This window comes from Zalophus californianus, chromosome 14, assembly GCF_009762305.2.
Source record: "Zalophus californianus isolate mZalCal1 chromosome 14, mZalCal1.pri.v2, whole genome shotgun sequence".
Lineage (NCBI taxonomy): Eukaryota > Metazoa > Chordata > Mammalia > Carnivora > Otariidae > Zalophus > Zalophus californianus.
Genome location: NC_045608.1, coordinates 25,042,968 through 25,060,595, shown reverse-complemented (window position 1 = coordinate 25,060,595; position 17,628 = coordinate 25,042,968). Strand labels below are relative to the sequence as shown.

The 17,628-nt window shown below is 48.0% G+C and overlaps 1 gene segment (V, D, J or C); it reads right to left on the bottom strand.

Moving 5' to 3' along the window:
* Positions 1-3,102: 3,102 nt before the first annotated feature.
* LOC118355958 lies at positions 3,103-4,127 on the bottom strand. The segment is given in 3 exon segments: positions 3,103-3,225; positions 3,602-3,963; positions 4,082-4,127. Coding segments are annotated over 3 exon segments (531 nt in total).
* Positions 4,128-17,628: the final 13,501 nt, after the last annotated feature.

The following is a 17,628-nucleotide window of genomic DNA, read 5'->3' as shown; positions in this document are numbered from 1 at the left end:
CTGTTCCCTGCATTAGGTCCTGACCAGGTGTCCCTATATGTCACCTCCCACTATGTCAAGAATCACTATATATCATGCTAAGAGTCTTCAGAATGAATCTGTCCACTGCTCCCATCTCTGTTCCTGGGTCAGGACTGAGGTGGTCTCTCTACACAAACTCTTCTAGATCAGGACCCAGGCAAGAGTAGTGACAGGTCCCCATGGACAAAGGATCACTTCTGTGCAGAATGCTGGGAATTTCCTCTTATGTGCCTTCTCCCTGATTTCCAGAGCTCTACTTCTTCTGAGGCCCCCACAGCACTGAGGACATGGGGAGCTCTTCTCCCCAGATTGTGGGTAGAAGCTGCCACGTGCATTCCTAGACGGTTACACACAGAGCATCTTTGTCACCTGTCACTGTTTCCCACTGTTTGAAGCAACACTTGTCCACACATTGGGCAGGGATTCCCTCCTCGGCTCTGTCCTCCCGGCACAGACACGAGTCTGCAGGAGCCCTGCCACGTGAGTGTGTGTGGCCCTGACCTCAGAGCACAAAGGACAAATGTGCTGGAAGTTCCAGGAAGAAAGGAGTGACAGCTGTAGATGCTCTGACAGGGACCTAGTGACAGAGTTTAGGTGTCAGTCACCACGGAACCAACCTCATATTTAAGATGAGCGTGTGTTATTTTATATGTAATTCTATTCACTAAGATTGATTTAAACTCGATGATAATGTCAGTATGAAGATACAGGTACACTCAGAAGTATACTTTCCCCAAATCTTTGCTTAGTGCAGAGAGAATCTGGGTGGAAAGAGTGGTTAAGCACATGGATGGAAAAGAGTGGAACAGGAATGCCTTCTGTTCTCAGGAGAATAGAGTTTTATATTCTTTTTCTAAAATCACTTTTTTGTACCATGTTTCTGGTCTCCCACATAGGAAAGGTCAATGTGGTGCCCAGTGAAACCCCTTGAGGGGCCTGTTCCCAGGAACTCAGAACCATCCTGCTGACAAAATTACCAAACACAGACAGAGCTTCCAGGACGGAGGGATTTGGCGTCAGACCACTGTCTGGGGTGAGAACAGCTCTAGTCCCTGCAACTGTGTCCAGCATGTTCAGGATGGAACCTTTATTCATTCAGTCACCCATGACTACTGCCCAAGGTCAAGTGGACCCAGAAGTTTCTGTCAAAGGTCCCACATGTGAGTGGTGGCAAGGTGGAGATAAGGGGGAAGGTGTCCCTGAAGTCACAAGCCCCGTGGCCCTGGGTTGGGACAGAAGATTTTCCATCAGAGTGCAGCCTGGTTGGAGATGACTGGGGTGACTGAGGGAGGAAGAGCCCAGCCCTGAGAGCAGGTGGAGCATGTGTTCCTTGTCCCCAAGGGTTTTGGCTTCTGTGGGAGCAGCACTGAGGCTGGGGTTCCAGAATCAAAGTACCGATCAGCCTCAGCCACTAACTAGGGCCCAGAGATGTACAGGGGCTAAGCTGCCCATGGGAACAGAGATGTCCCCTGAGATCCCTGAGCATCAGCCTTATCCCAGGAGAGCAGGTGTTCAGAGCCCATCCTGGCTGCCCTGGGGACAGGACCCAAGCTGCACGCAATGGGTCCAGGGTTTCCTGTCGAGGAGGATTCTGCTTCTCGAGATTTTGACCCTGAGAATGGCTGGGTGAGCACAGGTCAACCTTGACTCTTGAGGGACAGAGAGGCCTGGAAACTGCAGAGTCCCAGACGAACTATTCACTGACAGGGAGGAGAGGGGTGTGTGTGTGTGTGTGTGGCCAAAAATGACGTTGTGTGACCCTGGGATCTCTTATGACTTTGAAACACCCTGACGGATAGTTCTCCATGATGATTCTCTTTATAAAACTCCAGGGTCCTGGGGCGCCTGGGTGGCTCAGTCATTAAGCGTCTGCCTTCGGCTCAGGTCATGGTCCCAGGGTCCTGGGATCGAGCCCCGCATCGGGCTCCCTGCTCAGTGGGAAACCTACTTCTCCGTATCTGACTCCCCCTGCTTGTGTTCCCTCTCTCGCTGGGTCTCTCTCTGTCAAATAAATAAATAAAATCTTAAAAAAAATAATAAAATCAATCAATCAATCAATCAATCAATCTCCAGGGTCCTGATACTGCATTTAGAGATAAGGGTCTCAGAGATTTTTACTGGAAAAGGATTTATTTAGGCCAGGAGGCCTCATGTGGGAGCAAATCTATTAATTATTCACTGAACTGGGAGTCCAGGTCTTGTTGAGTGACAAGAAATCTGTCAATTTTTTATCTCTGCAGACACAAGACCTACAGCTGTGAGGTTTTCAGGGGTTAGAAGCACAAGGCAGGGGGGAGCACACAACCCCCTCCTTCCTGCCCCACATCCCAGCCAGACCCAAAGGCCCCCATGTCCCCACATGTCTACCAGGCAGTGAGAACAATATATTGCTGATAGTTTTGTGTGTGTGTGAAAATACACTACCACTTAGGACTTTAGGAATCAAGCAAAAATATTTTTGTTGTGGAATTCCTATTCAGAGAATTCTTAGGAATGAGAATCGGGAGCATAAGATACATAATGACATATCTTAAAATATGCAGGCGATCCTGTGTCTGTGGATCCCTCCAAGACTCCCCGTGGTTGGTGGCATCATTTAATTCTGAAGTGGGTAAAAACCGGCAGATTCCATGCGCAAGTACGTAAAGGTGGATGAATACATCCTTTGCAGGAACTATAATAACTTTATTTTCAAATTAAAGAGACTTAGGGGGGCTGCAGAGAGGCACAGTAGTTGGAGCTTCCGACTCTAGGTCGTGATCCCAGGGTCCTGAGCTCCAGCCCCTCAAAGGGCTCTGCACTGAGCATGGATCTGCCTAAGACATTCTCTCCCTCTCCCTCTGCCTCTCCCATTGCGCGCTCTCTCTAAAACAAATAAATAAATCTCTAAAAAAAATACATTGACTGGGAATGTTGGGAACACAAAATGAAGCCTGGGTGAGAGCAGGAAGGAGAATGTGGGGGGGTCGCAAGCATCTGTATATTCTGGTCATTCTCCTCTCTAGAGATGGACTCTGGAGACTGGAAAATACATCAAGATCATTTCCAGTTTTCTCTCAAACCCTGACATGGAGACATAGGTTAGACCGAGGAGCCAGAGGAGAGACTGAAGCCTGAGGGATGCAGGAGCAAAGAGGAGTAGAGGAAGATATGGGGGGTGTTGTCAGGGAGAGTGTGTAGGATCTGGTCCAAGTTCATGTGAAACTGGTTCAGAGAGAGGAGACTGTGTCTGTGACCAGGGTTATTGTCAATGTATCAGCTGTGGATACATCAGGAGTGACACAAGGTCACACTTGATGGAATAAGATGATAGAACAGCCTGTAGAGGAATGTTCGCTGGGCAGTGTGTTCGGTTGTAGACACGGAATTCCTTCCTGTCCATCTTCTCCAGATTCAGTGGGGATGTGCGGTGGGGCTCGGATATCTCATGTGTCTGTATCTTCCTTGGAGGCCCCATTTTATGTCACTTTCTGTGCATTACATGACTCTTCCTCTTTCCCTGTTATGTCTCACCAGGTAAATTTCTTACTAAAAAGAGGCTCAGAAACAAGATCCGTGGCTCAAGAGCTTTTAGACCCACTTCTTCCTTCTCTGAGACGCTGTGAGGAGCGGTAGCTGCGCCCACTGCCGTGAGCCCTGTACCCCAGTGAGAGTCCGCCTCGGCCTCAGTCTGCAGCCCCGAGATGCGCAGAAGCCCCTCATTGGCCGAGGCATCTTTGGAGCCCGAGAAGCGGCCGGGGACCCCGGGACCCTGGTGCTTATTTGAGTCTGAGGAGCAGTATAGCAGATCTGGGGGAGGGCTCCCTGGCTGCTGCTGGATCCAGTCGATGTTAGAGCCGCCCACACCGATGTCCCTGTTCAGGGTGCAGGTGAGTCTGGCCGTCGTTCCCGGAGATGCCCAGAGGGAGGGCGGCCGGGTCAGCACGGGCTGGGACTGGTTGCCTGCAGACACACACATAGGAATGAAGAGAAGGGATTGGGTGCCTGTGGTTGAGGAGCTGAGCCAGGGGATCTGACTCAGGCTAGGGGGCCGCCCTCAGGCACTGGGGCCTGTCCCCACCTGTGCAGTGACAGAGGCGTGCAAGGAGGACCGGGCTCCAGGCCATGGTGTCACAGCCCCTTCTTAGGCCACAGAGCTGGGCCTGGGCTGCCCTGGGCCTGTCTTATCCCCTGTCCAAGGACCTCCTAGAGGAGGGGCTGCTCAGGCAAATGTGACCCACCCCTGCTTCTCCCTGCTGTGCACTCCCAGGTGTGTGGCCCTTGGAAGCAGAGAATTCCTGATGCACTAGTTTCTTCCTGGTGGGCCTGGAGGATGCACCTGCTGGGATCACACACAGGCCCAGGTCCGGGGACTTATCCAGCCCCAAAGAGGAAACACCCGCCGTGTCCACACTGAAAGTTAGGGACCTGGCCTTGGGGCCTCCTGTCAGTGGAGGACCGACCTGCTGGGAGACCTTCGCCTGAAGAAACCCCCAAATACAGTCCCACAGCACTCCTCTTGGACTCTGGAAGAATCTCTCCTTCTTTCCCACTGCTGGCAAGCCTCTCCTGCACCTGCTTCCCTCATGCCTGTGCTCCCACCATGGGAGAGTGACTCTCCAGGAAGGACAGAGGTCCTGGTGTGCTGTCCCTGCTCAGGCTTCCTCCGTGCAGTGGGGTCCAGCAGGAGGTACCTGTGCAGTCCTGACCCAGGAGAGCCTGTGAACCTCTGTGCAGCTGAGGACCAGACACGGGGACCAGTGAGCAGAGGGAATCTGTCCCACGGCAGGGGGGGTCGGTGCTCAGAGGAGGCAGGCTGGCTCTGGGTGCTGAGTGTGAATAGCAGCTTGCAGTGGAGACACACACCTTCACAGAGAAGGCCAGCGAGTGTGAGAACGCCGCGCCTTCCTGAGCAGGGCCGACGGGACCCGCAGCGGCTGTGGGGACAGAGCAGGGCCTGGGGATCCTGCAGGAACAACAGACGGGCCTCCTGTGACCTCCCCTCTATTTTCTCTTCTGGTCAGTGCTGCTCACTAGGGATTTAGCTCTGGGAAGTTCTACGACAGAACCTGGGACAGGGAGCCCTGGAAGGGGACACCGGGTGGGGGTGGGGGCCGGAAGGAGAGGACAGCGGGGGAAACTATGAAGGGAGAAAGGCCACGTGTCCCCAGGTGGGACCCAGAGAGGTGACTGAGCCGACCCTGGGTGTGGGAGGAAGGGATGGTCCAGAGTGTCGGGTGGACGGACGGCGATGCCCGCAGAGATGGGGATGCGCAGACTGACACAGGGGAGGTCGGGTGGGAGAGCCCGTGGGGGGCTGCAGATGGGTCTGTTGTCCCTCTGACACGTGGCGACCATGGTGGGACCTGCGGAGAGGTGTGGACGCACGGATGAGCGGGGCTGAGAGACCCCGTCCCCCCCCATCGGAGGGAAGCAGGTAACACAGTAACCGCCTGGGTGAGGGCTTAGTCTGCAGCATTCGTTCGTTCATTCATTCTCCCCCACATTTTTTATTTTTAAAGACTTTATTTATTTATTAGAGAGAGAATGCACTTATAAGCTGAGGTGGGGGGGTGCAGAAGCAGAGGGAGAAGCAGACTCCCCACTGAGCCAGACCCAGGGCTTGATCCCAGGACCCCGAGGTCATGATCTGAGCCTAAGGCAGATGCTTCTCTGACTGACCCACCCAGGCCCACCTCCCCTACATTCTTTAAACACACATTTAAGTGTCAGAGCAGTGTTCATCACGATGAATGAAATATGATTTTTATATTCATTTCAGAATTGCTAGCACATTGTCTGTTTCCTATAATGTGGTGGTTGCTGTTTGCCCTCCTCGGTGTCTGTGTTTGCGAGCCCAACTTACATCACACAGCGGTGCCTAGTCAATCACTTTGTGTCTATTTATCAAAGGATCCTCTGATACACTGGAGAAAAGTATGCAATTTTATGTGCACCAAATTGGATGATAAGGAGTGTTGCGAAAAAATAAAAATCACACCGGAGGGAGGCCAAGTGACCCTCGGAGAAGTAGGAGAACTCCGATTTATTTTACGCCAGTGGACCCACATGAGCTCGTGCTCCATGTTCTGGGCCCCGGGCAATGCGGTTATAGGGCTTTTAAAGGGAAGGAAGGCAGTCAGGTTCCAAGGGCTCTGCTGACTGCTGGTAGGTGGGTTTAAACTGGGGGAGCGGGGGCTGCTTTAGGCGTGGACAATAGTGCGGGCAGCCTGTGGTGGGAAGCCTGTTTACAGAAGCAAAATGGCCGGTTATCTCTTGCTCCCACGAGGGCTTCTGGTTATCTCCAGCTTATTGTTAGTAACTTTCCATGTTCTCCGGCCTCCTGGCTTGGGCCTGCTCTGCATACTTTTCCTCTTCAGGAGGATCCAAACTTAAGAGAACAAGGAAGAATTAGAAAGAATAATGAACATATCTGAAAAACACAGTGTCAGCTTCTGAAAGTCACCATAAAATATAGAAATAAATGACCGATATCATATCTCTTAGAAATAGCAACTAAAATCATGAGTTTCAGAACTAATGAAATCTATTTCATCCTGAATAAATTGGGGAGTCACAGTAATCAGCCAGGCTCCCTGACCTTGAAGGAAGCCCTGAGAAACTCTCATGGACGTCTCAAGGCTTCACAGATCAGAGGAATCCTTTCTCAATGGGAAGGTCTGGAGACAGTGGGGAGAACAAAGATGCAAAACGGGGTGCTGGAGAAGAACCTTGGGCCCAGGAACCCTCACAGCGTTAGAAAGAGCAGACGGATCCCCCCAACCCCTGATGGCTCTAGGGTGATGCTCGATGTCCTACGCGAGAGGTGTCTTTGGGCTGTGCTTTTCCTCTCTGAAGGACCCTGCTGATGCACACAGTCCACCGGGGGCTACGATACCATGGAGTCCCATCACTGCGTCCACGTGTGAGCAGAAAAACTAGGGGTTCCCAGGAGAAAAAAACAAACAAACGAACAGAGGGGATACAGCTTACCTGACACAAGAGAAGTCATTTGAGGCCCCCACCTATTTCCTGTGATCTCTGCCCTTGTGGCTCCACTTTCCCAGCACACACCTTGCAGATCTTCCTAAGAGGTGTCAGAATTAAGAAGAAATGAAAACACACAAAACAAAACAAAACAGAACAAAAAAACTCCAGTAGTTAAAGCTTTAAGGGAACAAAGGGAATGCAAAAATGGACAGGCTCTACCAGGCCAGGAAACAGTCTCACCACATCAGAGACAATGAATCAATCAGTGGTGAACCCCCCAGTGCTGCTTCCAAGAAAACCAGGCCCTGTGTTCCTTGCCCCAGATAAGGAGCTCAAACCCTTTCCAGTGTACCCTGGCTCTGGGAGCAGGTCCCTAGCCCCTTCCCCTTGTGGGGCAGCCACCTCGGCTTCACTATACTGTTCGAGCCTCTGCCCTAGGAGGAGCCCTGGCCGCACTCACAGAGCAGAGGATGCCTGTATGGGCCTGTGCTCTCAGGACTCCTGACCGACCTTACCCCCACCTTGACAAGGGATGACAAAGCTCCCCTCTGAATATTCATCCCAAATACGAAATAAAAAGAAACCCACTCACTCCTGTTTTCGGAGTCAAGGCTTTGCAACTTATTCCCTGTGATCTCCTTATTACTTCATTTTCCTCTCCCTCCCTCTGCTGTGGTTTTGGAATATAGGTGAGGTGCGGTGGGGTGAAGTCCAGAGCCCAGGACTAAGAAAGAAGTCTTGGGATGTCTTTGGTGCAAAGTGGTGGTTCCTTAAAGCATGGGGACTGGCCCGGTGGGCAGAAAGAGCTGCTGTCCCGGGTCATGAGGGGCTGCTGATTCTATACGATGGGGTTGGGGGAGGTAAGGATAAAGGGAAGTTTTGAAAGACCTTTCCTGTATTAAAGAAGACACACAAGATACCAGGGGCTTTGCAATTTGTCGAGTTAAGGTTTTTTTCCTTCAGGAAAGTATTAATGGTAAGATAGTTGGGAGCTTCCTGGAGGAATGTTATCAGGGGGCTGTAGGTTTAAAAGAAATTCAATGTTATGGACATTTCCTTCTGCCTCAGCCGCCCTCAATTTTATGGAAGGGAGGGTGATGTTAGAGCTTCAGGAAACTGAGTTATGGGTCTCTGGAAGTTAGCCTGTTGATAAGAAAGCTTCTTCCTTATAAATCACTAGGACATTTGTAAACTGAGGGAGACTCAGGTCTTGCAGGATTGTGATCTCTACAAGTTAACTATTTCTTTTCCATTTAGGGCAGCCGGGAGTGCCTGAGGAATGTCACACAGATCCCATAGGGGAGGTTGGGGGTGTCAGCTTCTGCTTTGCCCTCAGCTGGCCTTCCGTTCCCTCATCACCTCTATATATAACTTATAGTACTTAAATGTACAACTTATGGTATATGATATGTATATGCCACATGTAACATATGATACAATATATATAATCTATAGTATTATTTATCATACCTGATATCTATATTTACTAGATTAGATATACTAAAATGATACATGTCATAATTCAATAGAATATATGACACATTTAATATATTTCATATGCTTATATAGTATATAGACAATATTATAATATGTAATATTTATAATTATTTATAATAAATATCACATATACTTAAATTTTTTTTCCTTTTCCCCCTAACAAGGACCCCGATACCCTGGACAGCAGAGTACCACAGTGTGACAGGCCCTGGAAGGAAAACTGGATGCTCTGAGGTGACAGAAAGAATGAGGCTTCCTTTGGGAACAAAGCAGTGCAAATGCCTCCCCCCCCACCCTCAGCAGCTTTTCTTTTCAGCCTTAAAGGGAACTCCTTGTCTATGAGGGAGGAGGCCATAGAGGAATCAGGAAAGGACAGAGACGCCCCAGAGTTCTCTGGCTGAGGCCACATTGTTGGCTTTCCCCTCCTCCCCTCCCCAGGGGTCTCTTGCCCTGGGCCCTGGTAGCATGGCACCTGATTATTTTTCAGGACGCGAACCACTCCACGTGGGCGCGTGACTGTCCCTGTCTGAATACCAGCCTGGGCAAGGCCTCCACCGGGTGGCGGATGGAGCGGGAAGGAGGGAGGGAGTCAGAGCTGAGCCCCCACGCAGCTGCGGGGACACAGGTGCTGCAGGCACACTTCAGTGAAGACACCTCCTGCCCAGTGTGCAAGAATGAGTAGAGCAGTTCCCTAGTTGGTCTGGACCAGAAGCCCGTCCTCACAGGCCCAGTCCCACAGCGCCATCTGCTGGACAGAGGCACCAAGTCGTCCAGCCCATCTGACACCTCCCATCGCTCCTGAAATGAGCTCCAGACTTTTGCAATTGGATCCAGAATGATGTCACTGCCCCGGGCAGTAGAATGAAGAGGAGCCCTCTGTGGTGTTCAGGCTGACAAGTTGTTTCCAGATCAGAATGACCGCCGGATGATTAAATACATGGCGTATTGCACACTGCTTACAATAGGAAGGTATTTCAGGATTACCTGACACTGGAGTTTACCCCTTCCAGGAGCTTGGGGTCCTAACCAGTCTACCTTCATCTTGAACCAAATGAAAGGCTTAAAGTTCTCCGTGTACCAAGGTGGTTCACACCTCATAGTAATTCTACATGGACCTGGCTTCCAGTTTGACCGTTGTTGTTGATGTGGGTTTGGATTCTGCTGTGAGGTCCCCTCAGCCTGCACTGCAAGGATGTTAGATGCCTGTCTCTGCCATGGGAACAGAACACTGTCAGGGACATGGGTCTTCTGCTCCTGTTCACTTTTCCAACTTTAGATGTTCCTTGAAACTTAGCCTGACAAATGCTTCCATATTTGACTCTCTTATATATTTTATATATTTTATTTTATTTATTTATTTTATTTTTTTATTTTTTTGAAGATTTTATTTATTTATTTGACTGATAGAGACACACAGCGAGAGAGGGGAACACAAGCAGGGGGAGTGGGAGAGGGAGAAGCAGGCTTCCCATGAAGCAGAGAGCCTGCTGCGTGTCTCCATCCCAGGACCCTGGGATCATGACCTAAGCCGAATGCAGACGCTTAACGACTGAGCCACCAAAGCGCCCCTACTTAATATGTTTAAAATCAACTTTATGATTTCAATTAGTGTAAAGATTGTTACACACAGAACATTGCTATAAATGGATCAGTCCTCTGTTGAGGGGTTCTTCCATCTCTCCTACACTGACAACCCTAATACCCTCATGTAGAACTCGAGGGCATGAGTGTCGAAAATCTGGGTCCAAAGAACAGACATTGATCCAAAACCCTCCAACCATCAGGGCAGTGAGTGGTAGACATCGTGGGATTAAACTGGGAGCATCAAGCATGGCAGGACAGCACTGAATGTGGAGATGGATTTGTTTGGTGTTGTTTGTACCTTCACAATATTGAGTCATCCAAGCCATGGATGGGCGACCCTCTCACTTATTTAAATCTTTTTAGTATTTTCAGCAATCCTTTTTACTTTTCAGTTTGCAAGTCTTCTGTCTACTTGGTTAAGTTGACTCCTAAAAGTTCTATTCTTTTCGATGCTATCTTAAATGGATTTGTTTTTTAATATCCTCTTGGGCTTGTTCATTGTTGATGTAGCGACAATCACCTGGTTGTTGTAGGGAAATTATGACCTGAACTCCTGTAGGAGATGCTAGACAGATAGAGCTTAGGGGGATAATAGAATGTGTTCCCTGTGTTGGAACACTAGGACATGTAATGAAGCAGGAGGGAATCTGAGAGGGAAGCTCTGCATCGATGACCCTGAAATGAGCGATCTCACAGGGTAGACTCAGAGCACAGGAGGAATTTAAGAACTGAATTGACCCTGTGCTGCCCCAGTACTATGGGTAAAACACAAAAGCATAAAGCTTTTTTTTTAATTTTCTTAGTTTGAGAAAGAACTCATTTATGTGTTCTAGAATTTACGTAGTTATTTGTAAAGCACATATTTTAGAAGCACCAAGTATTTTCTGATTGGTGCAGATAAGGAATTAACAGGAAGGGTCGGGAAAGAGCCCCCTCTGTGCTCCTGACGCAGTGGTTCTGTCAGGACTGAGAGGAGAGCCCTGCTTCCAGCTCTCTGCCTCCTCAGGGTGTGGTCCCTGCGAGAGGACGCTGTCCTCCCCGCACCCAGCCCCTCTCTGCCGGTTCACCAGCTTCCACTCCAGCCTCCAGCCTCCAGCCTCCAGCATCTCCCACCACCTTCCCCCTGGAGCCAGATTCCTCTATCTCTGAGGAGGTCAGTGTCATCAAACGATAACCTCTCAAGCTTTGAAACCCTTCTTGGACTGTTGGATTATTTGAAGATGGAGGAAAAAAATGTGTTCCAAACCACTAATTCCACTTGATATTTACACTGGAACTCTGCAGTTAGAAACCTATAAGATTCTCGGGGCACCTGGGTGGCTCAGTTGGTGAAGCATCTGCCTTCGGCTCAGGTCATGATCTCAGGGTCCTGGGATTGATTCCAGCATCAGGCTTCCTGCTCAGCGGGGAAACTACTTCTCCCTCTCCCTCTGCCTACCACTCTGTCTACCTGTGCTCTCTCTCTCTGTCAAATAAATAAAGAAAATGTTTTAAAGGAAACATATAAGATTCTAATTATAAAATATTTACAGATAATTATTCTTTTATTTTATTGATTCATATGCTCCAATACTGAGACACTTTTAGTTCTCTTTATACAATATACAAATTATTGTGTATTTATCCTCTACAGTAAGAACCAGATATTCACCAATTGCATCATTTTCACATATAATATCAATATTTTGGCCAATGTCAAAAATAAATAGATATCAGCAGGTTATGACATGTGTATGACAAAAGTTCAGGGATGCTTGCCAGAAGGTAATTCATGTTGATAGGTTGGGAACTATTGAAGTGAATACCTAGGTGAGGAGGTTGCCAAAGTCCATCTGTCCTCCCCCAGAGATGTGGGTCTGGCCCACCTCTCAGCTCCCCACGTGAGGAAGGACCTGAACGAGGACACTCAGGAAGACACATGGATCTTCAACTAGAACAACGGTTCCCTTGGGATGATGCATCATCTCCATATGGGGTAGCTGTCTATGGCCATACATCTATGCCACATATATGTCCCATCTCTGCTTCTGGTCAAAGACAAAGGTGGGTATGAGAAGAGGAAGGTGGAAACAGAAATAAGGAACAGACTCTCAGAATGGATATAGAGGAATGTGGTCCAGTGAAGGGCTGTGCCTCGTGCAGTTGACAAACTGGGAGAGAGGTCCCTCAAGGAATTCCAGGTGAAGGTCAGATTTACCCCTCCTCCCCAGGAAAGACAGGTATAATCGAGTATGGGATGGAACTGGTCAATTATTCTTTGGGGAAGGATATAGGAATTTCAGGGATGCCTTGGAGCGGGGAGAAGTGAAACAAGGAACAGTAGGAGAAGCGAGGAGCATCTAAGGCAGAGAGAAAGGACCCCTCTGTCTAATTCACTCCCGGGTCCGAGCACAGAGCCCCTGCCCCTCCAGAGGGGAGCTGTCTGCAGAAACCGCAGAATGTGGTGGAATGACTGACTGAGGGCATGAGGAAGCTGGACAGGCACAGAGAACCTGCAAGACTGATCCAGTCCCTGGGACATGGGTGGCTCAGTCGGTTAAGCGTCTGCTTTCTCTACAGGACATGATCCCGCGGTCCTGGGATCAAGCCCCTCTGCCCCTGCCGCTGCTCATGCTTGCTCTCTCTCTCTCACAAACTTTCTCTCTCTCTTTCAAATAAATAAATAAAATCTCTTTTAGAAAAAGAAAATATAGTGAATATTATTAGGAACTATTCCACAGAAAGACATGAGATGAGATTAGCTTCACAAGAAAATATAACAAACTTCCAGAGAGCACAAAATTTTATTTGTTTGCTTCATATATATGTTTTTGAAAAGCATTGAAAAACAATGGAAAATTTAAATTCTTTTTTTTTTACACTTTTAAGTAGGATCCATGCCGAATGTGGAGCTTGAACTCACGACTCTGAGATCTAGAGTTGCATGCTCAACTGACCTAGACAGCCAGATGTCCCCAGAAAATTTAAATTTTTATAGAAAGGAAAAGTAATACTTATACAGACACCTGAAAAATATCATACAGGAAAAGGAAATTTGCAGGTCAGGATTAAGACATAGTTTACCTATGATCTAAATACAATATGAACAGTGTGACTCCAAGCTCACATTCATATGTTTATACACCATGACCATATGTGAATTACTGCAAGCATACATGTTGAATTCCACAGTAAAAATTTATTTTATATAAGATATCCTATTAATAAACCAATAAATGAAAATCACATTATCTCACTGGATCTTGACACCTCTTTGAGCAAATGGAAAGCAAAGTCCTAACAAAAAGTACATAAAATAGAAACAGACAGACACATTTGACCCATGGTAACACACTCTGTCCGGCACACCTAGAACTCAGTCCCTCAGACAGGAAGTTAGCTACTGTGGTGAGGGGGGAGGACATTTCTACAAGTCCAGGAACAGGCATAAGTGGCCTTAACTCCATTATTATTCAACGTCTTTCTGCAAGTAATAGACAATGTAAGTAAACAAGAAAAATCACTGGTTCGCTCTCAGCATTAATGACAATAAAAAGGGAGTCATCCTAAAAGACCCAATTATATGATTCGTCAGTACTCCCCTGTTTATGCAGCAGGGACAGAAGAAATCAGCCCAATGAGCACACAGAACAGACATTTCTATGGATGACTACTAGGATTACATGAGTCTGGAAAATTCTAGAAGTAGGTAAATGATCAAGAATGCAGACCCCCAAAATCCAAATCAAAACCTCCATGAGATACCACCTCACACCAGTCAGAATGGCTAAAATTAACAAGTCAGGAAACGACAGATGTTGGTGGGGATGTGGATAAAGGGGAACCCTCCTCCACTGTTGGTGGGAATGCAAGCTGGTGCAACCACTCTGGAAAACAGTATGGAGGTTCCTCAAACAGTTGAAAATAGAGCTACCATACGATCCAGCGATTGCACTACTGGGTATTTACCCCAAAGATACAAATGGAGGGATCCGAAGGGGTACGTACACCCCAATGGTTCTAGAAGCAATGTCCACAATAACCAAACTGTGGAAAGAGCCAAGACGTCCATCGACAGATGAATGGATAAAGAAGAGGTGGTATGTATACACAATGGAATATTAGGCAGCCATGAAAAGGAATGAGATCTTGCCATTTGCAACGACGTGGATGGAACTGGAGGGTGTTATGCTGAGTGAAATAAGTCAATGAGAAAAAGACGTGTATCATATGACCTCACTGATATGAAGAATTCTTAATCTCAGGAAACTGAGGGTTGCTGGAGTGGTGGGGGGTGGGAGGGATGGGGTGGCTGGGTGATAGACATTGGGGAGCGTATGTGCTATGGTGAGCACTGTGAATTGTACAAGACTGATGAATCACAGATCTGTACTTCTGAAACAAATAATGCAATATATGTTAAGAAAAAAAAAAGAAGAAGAAGATAGCAGGAGGGGAAGAAGGAAGGGGAGTAAGTCGGAGGGGGAGACGAACCATTAGAGAAGATGGACTCTGAAAAACAAACTGAGGGTCCTAGAGGGGAGCGGGGTGGGGGATGGGTTAGCCTGGTGATGGGTATTAAAGAGGGCACATTCTGCGTGGAGCACTGTGTGTTATGCACAAACAATGAATCATGGAACACTACATCAAAAACTAATGATGTAATGTATGGTGATTAACATAACAATAAAAATTATTAAAAAAAAAAAGAATGCAGACCCCAGATTCCTCACAGTTTAGGGAGGAGATGCTGGCCCTGGACCTGCCACCCCCAGTCCATGAACCTCAGTGTAGAGACCCTGTGGGGGAGATGACCTCTCTGTGTCCTTGGTAGACCCTTTGTCTAAGGAGAGGCTGCTGTGAGTGAAGGTGGGGAAAGGAGGCAAGGAGGAGCCCTCACCCCCAGGAGATGCCCTTGCATGGACTTGGCCCCATGATGGCCGCAGCAGGAGCACCAGAAGCAGAAGCCACAGGAAGAGCCTGAGCAGCCGCTGGGGCCTCCGCCTCCTGGTCGATGAGAAAGGGGCTCTGGTCCCAATTTCCACAGGCCTGGAGTCTGTGTGAGCCCTGAGATGCGGTCCCAGGAGGGGTAGTGAGGAGCTGACTGTCCTCAGATTTCAGCCCCGTGATGGTCAGGGAGCCAGAGCTGTAAGACATGGAAGCAAAGAAAGGATCAGCGTCCCCAGAGGGAATCACATCATAATAGTTGCAATTTTGGGGTCCCATAAATGGGAGCTGTTGGTACAGGACACATTTAGGACACGCCCGACGTGTCGGGACTCACACATCGCTAGACTGTGTATTGCCGGTTCTTCCCCAAATCATGATGGACTCTGTCCACCGGCATCCTGCCATGGTACCCAGAAATTTTTGCTCAATTTGAGATAATGACAGAATCTGTGGATGTCAAGGACAGGGCTCAGGGACAAATTTTAAGGAATGTGAAAGGAAGTCATGGACAAATTCCCTCAGATGGATCTCAGGCCCCAGGTTGTACCAAAGAAAGCAAGCAAGCAGTTGGCGTGGCCAGGAAATAGGGCTGCACGGGGAGCCCTGTTGCTCCAGGCACAGCACGTCTGTGTTGCTTTCCCACAGCCCGGGAGCACGGTGTGAGCATGGAGTCCACTGTCATAGGGCAGGCAGGAGTAATCAGGCTCAGCCTCAGCCTGAAGCCCCGCGATGGTCAGGGAGCCTGAGTTCCCAGACACAGAAGGAGAGAATCAATCTGTGATGCCTGAGGGTCGGTTGCTATTAGCATAGATGATGGCTCTGGGGCGGACCCTGGGAGTTGTTGATGCCAGCCCACGTAATATCAACCTATGTAGGAGCTGCTTTGAGTGGAGGAGATGGTGACCTTCTGGCCCAGGGCCCCAGACACGGAGGGCGGCTGAGTCAGCACAGACTGGGCCCAGGACCCTGTAACGGGGAGAGACACAGAGAGAGTGATGCTGGGGTCCTGAGACAATAGGAGAAAGTTGTAGTAGGTTTTAGGGAAAGCAACCTAGAAAGGAATTTTATGTGTGGCCAAACCTCGTTCAAATTAAGATAAATTTAACTAAGTAAGTGAGCTTTAATATAAAACTATGTGGATGCAAAATTAGAATTCTGTTTTAACTTGGTTAAAAGGTCAGATTACTAAGACTCTGACTACAAAGTCATATTGGAAAGAGATACGTATCTCTATAAACTCAGATATGACCAGGCAGCTCTAAGGAACTAACATTGACTTTATGGAGACAATAAAGCTTCTTGGAAGTATCAGCCGACCACCTGTTCACAGAGTTTCCAGCAGCTTTACCAGGTGACTCAGGAAGGTCATGTCCTAGCAGGTGCAGGAACCGTGGCATATTTGGTTCCCTGAAAAACAGAGAATTTCCCCAAGTCTATAGGTGTTGTAGGTTAAGTCTGATGACACCTATCTGGCAGAAGTTTTGGCTTAGCTTCTGGCCTGGACGGCCTGTTAAATGTTCAATCTAGAGGTTTCTTATAAAAGTTCCAGCAAAGCAGGTTTTAAAGAGCCTATATGGTTGATTGCCATTCTTGCTGCACTTATGTAAATAATCAGACCAAGTTCTTTTAGAAACTACAATTACTTGGTGAGCAAATGAATGTTAATATGACTATACTTAGTCGAAATGAGGGTGATTGTAGAGAAAAAACATGTTTCAATAACACAACTGAGTGAATACTTGATTCTAATCCTGTTCCTTAAAAGCTGGACTAGATCCTGAGGTTCTCTAGCTTCCTACAATGTCTGGCTACAAGTCTCAAAACGAACATTACGATTTTTCTCCCACCTTTCTGAGTTCGACTCAAACTGCATTTTTCCCTGAAGTCCTGAAAAGTAAATAGACGCAACATGATAGAAACTTCAGAAACACCGCCAGACTAGCTCACATAGAGATGGTCTTCATTCCTGTTGCTCTGTGGGCCACTCAGGGATCACCAGACGCATTTGATCTACAAACCAGGAAAATCTGTCAGATTGTCACAGCCTGATGTCACTCTGAGGATATTTGAGCTTGACGTCTAGAAGGCTTCTCCCCTACTACCCTCAGGACTTGGGAATTGCTTTATACTTCAATAATAGCATTAACCATCATTTTGTTTGTTTCCATAGAAATACCTCTGCTTTAATACCTGATTTCTAGAACCCCGGGCCTTACATTGAGAACACGCCTGCATCACCCCCACCTGAAATAACTTTAACTAAACTGGCCTATTGTCAGGAGAATGTCAACCAAACTGAACAATCGTCTAACCCCACTTTGGACATGTGTAACTTTGGGGAGTTTCAGAGGAGGGAGGCACCTGGCCAAGACTAGACTGCCCCAAGATGGGCCACTTTGGTGTAAACATTATTTTGTTAAAAGGAAATGAAACTCAGAGATTTAGGAAAAGCTCTGTACCTCCCCCAAAACTGCCTGCTTGTACCAGGAAGAGAGCTATTAGCAGGGGGTCCTCTGTACCTAAGACATGTATCTACAGAGCAGGACAACCTTTGTTGGCAAACATGTCCTCTCACCGTCCTGCTAATGCTCTTTCTCCTCTTTGATCCTCAGACCCCTACGCCCAGCT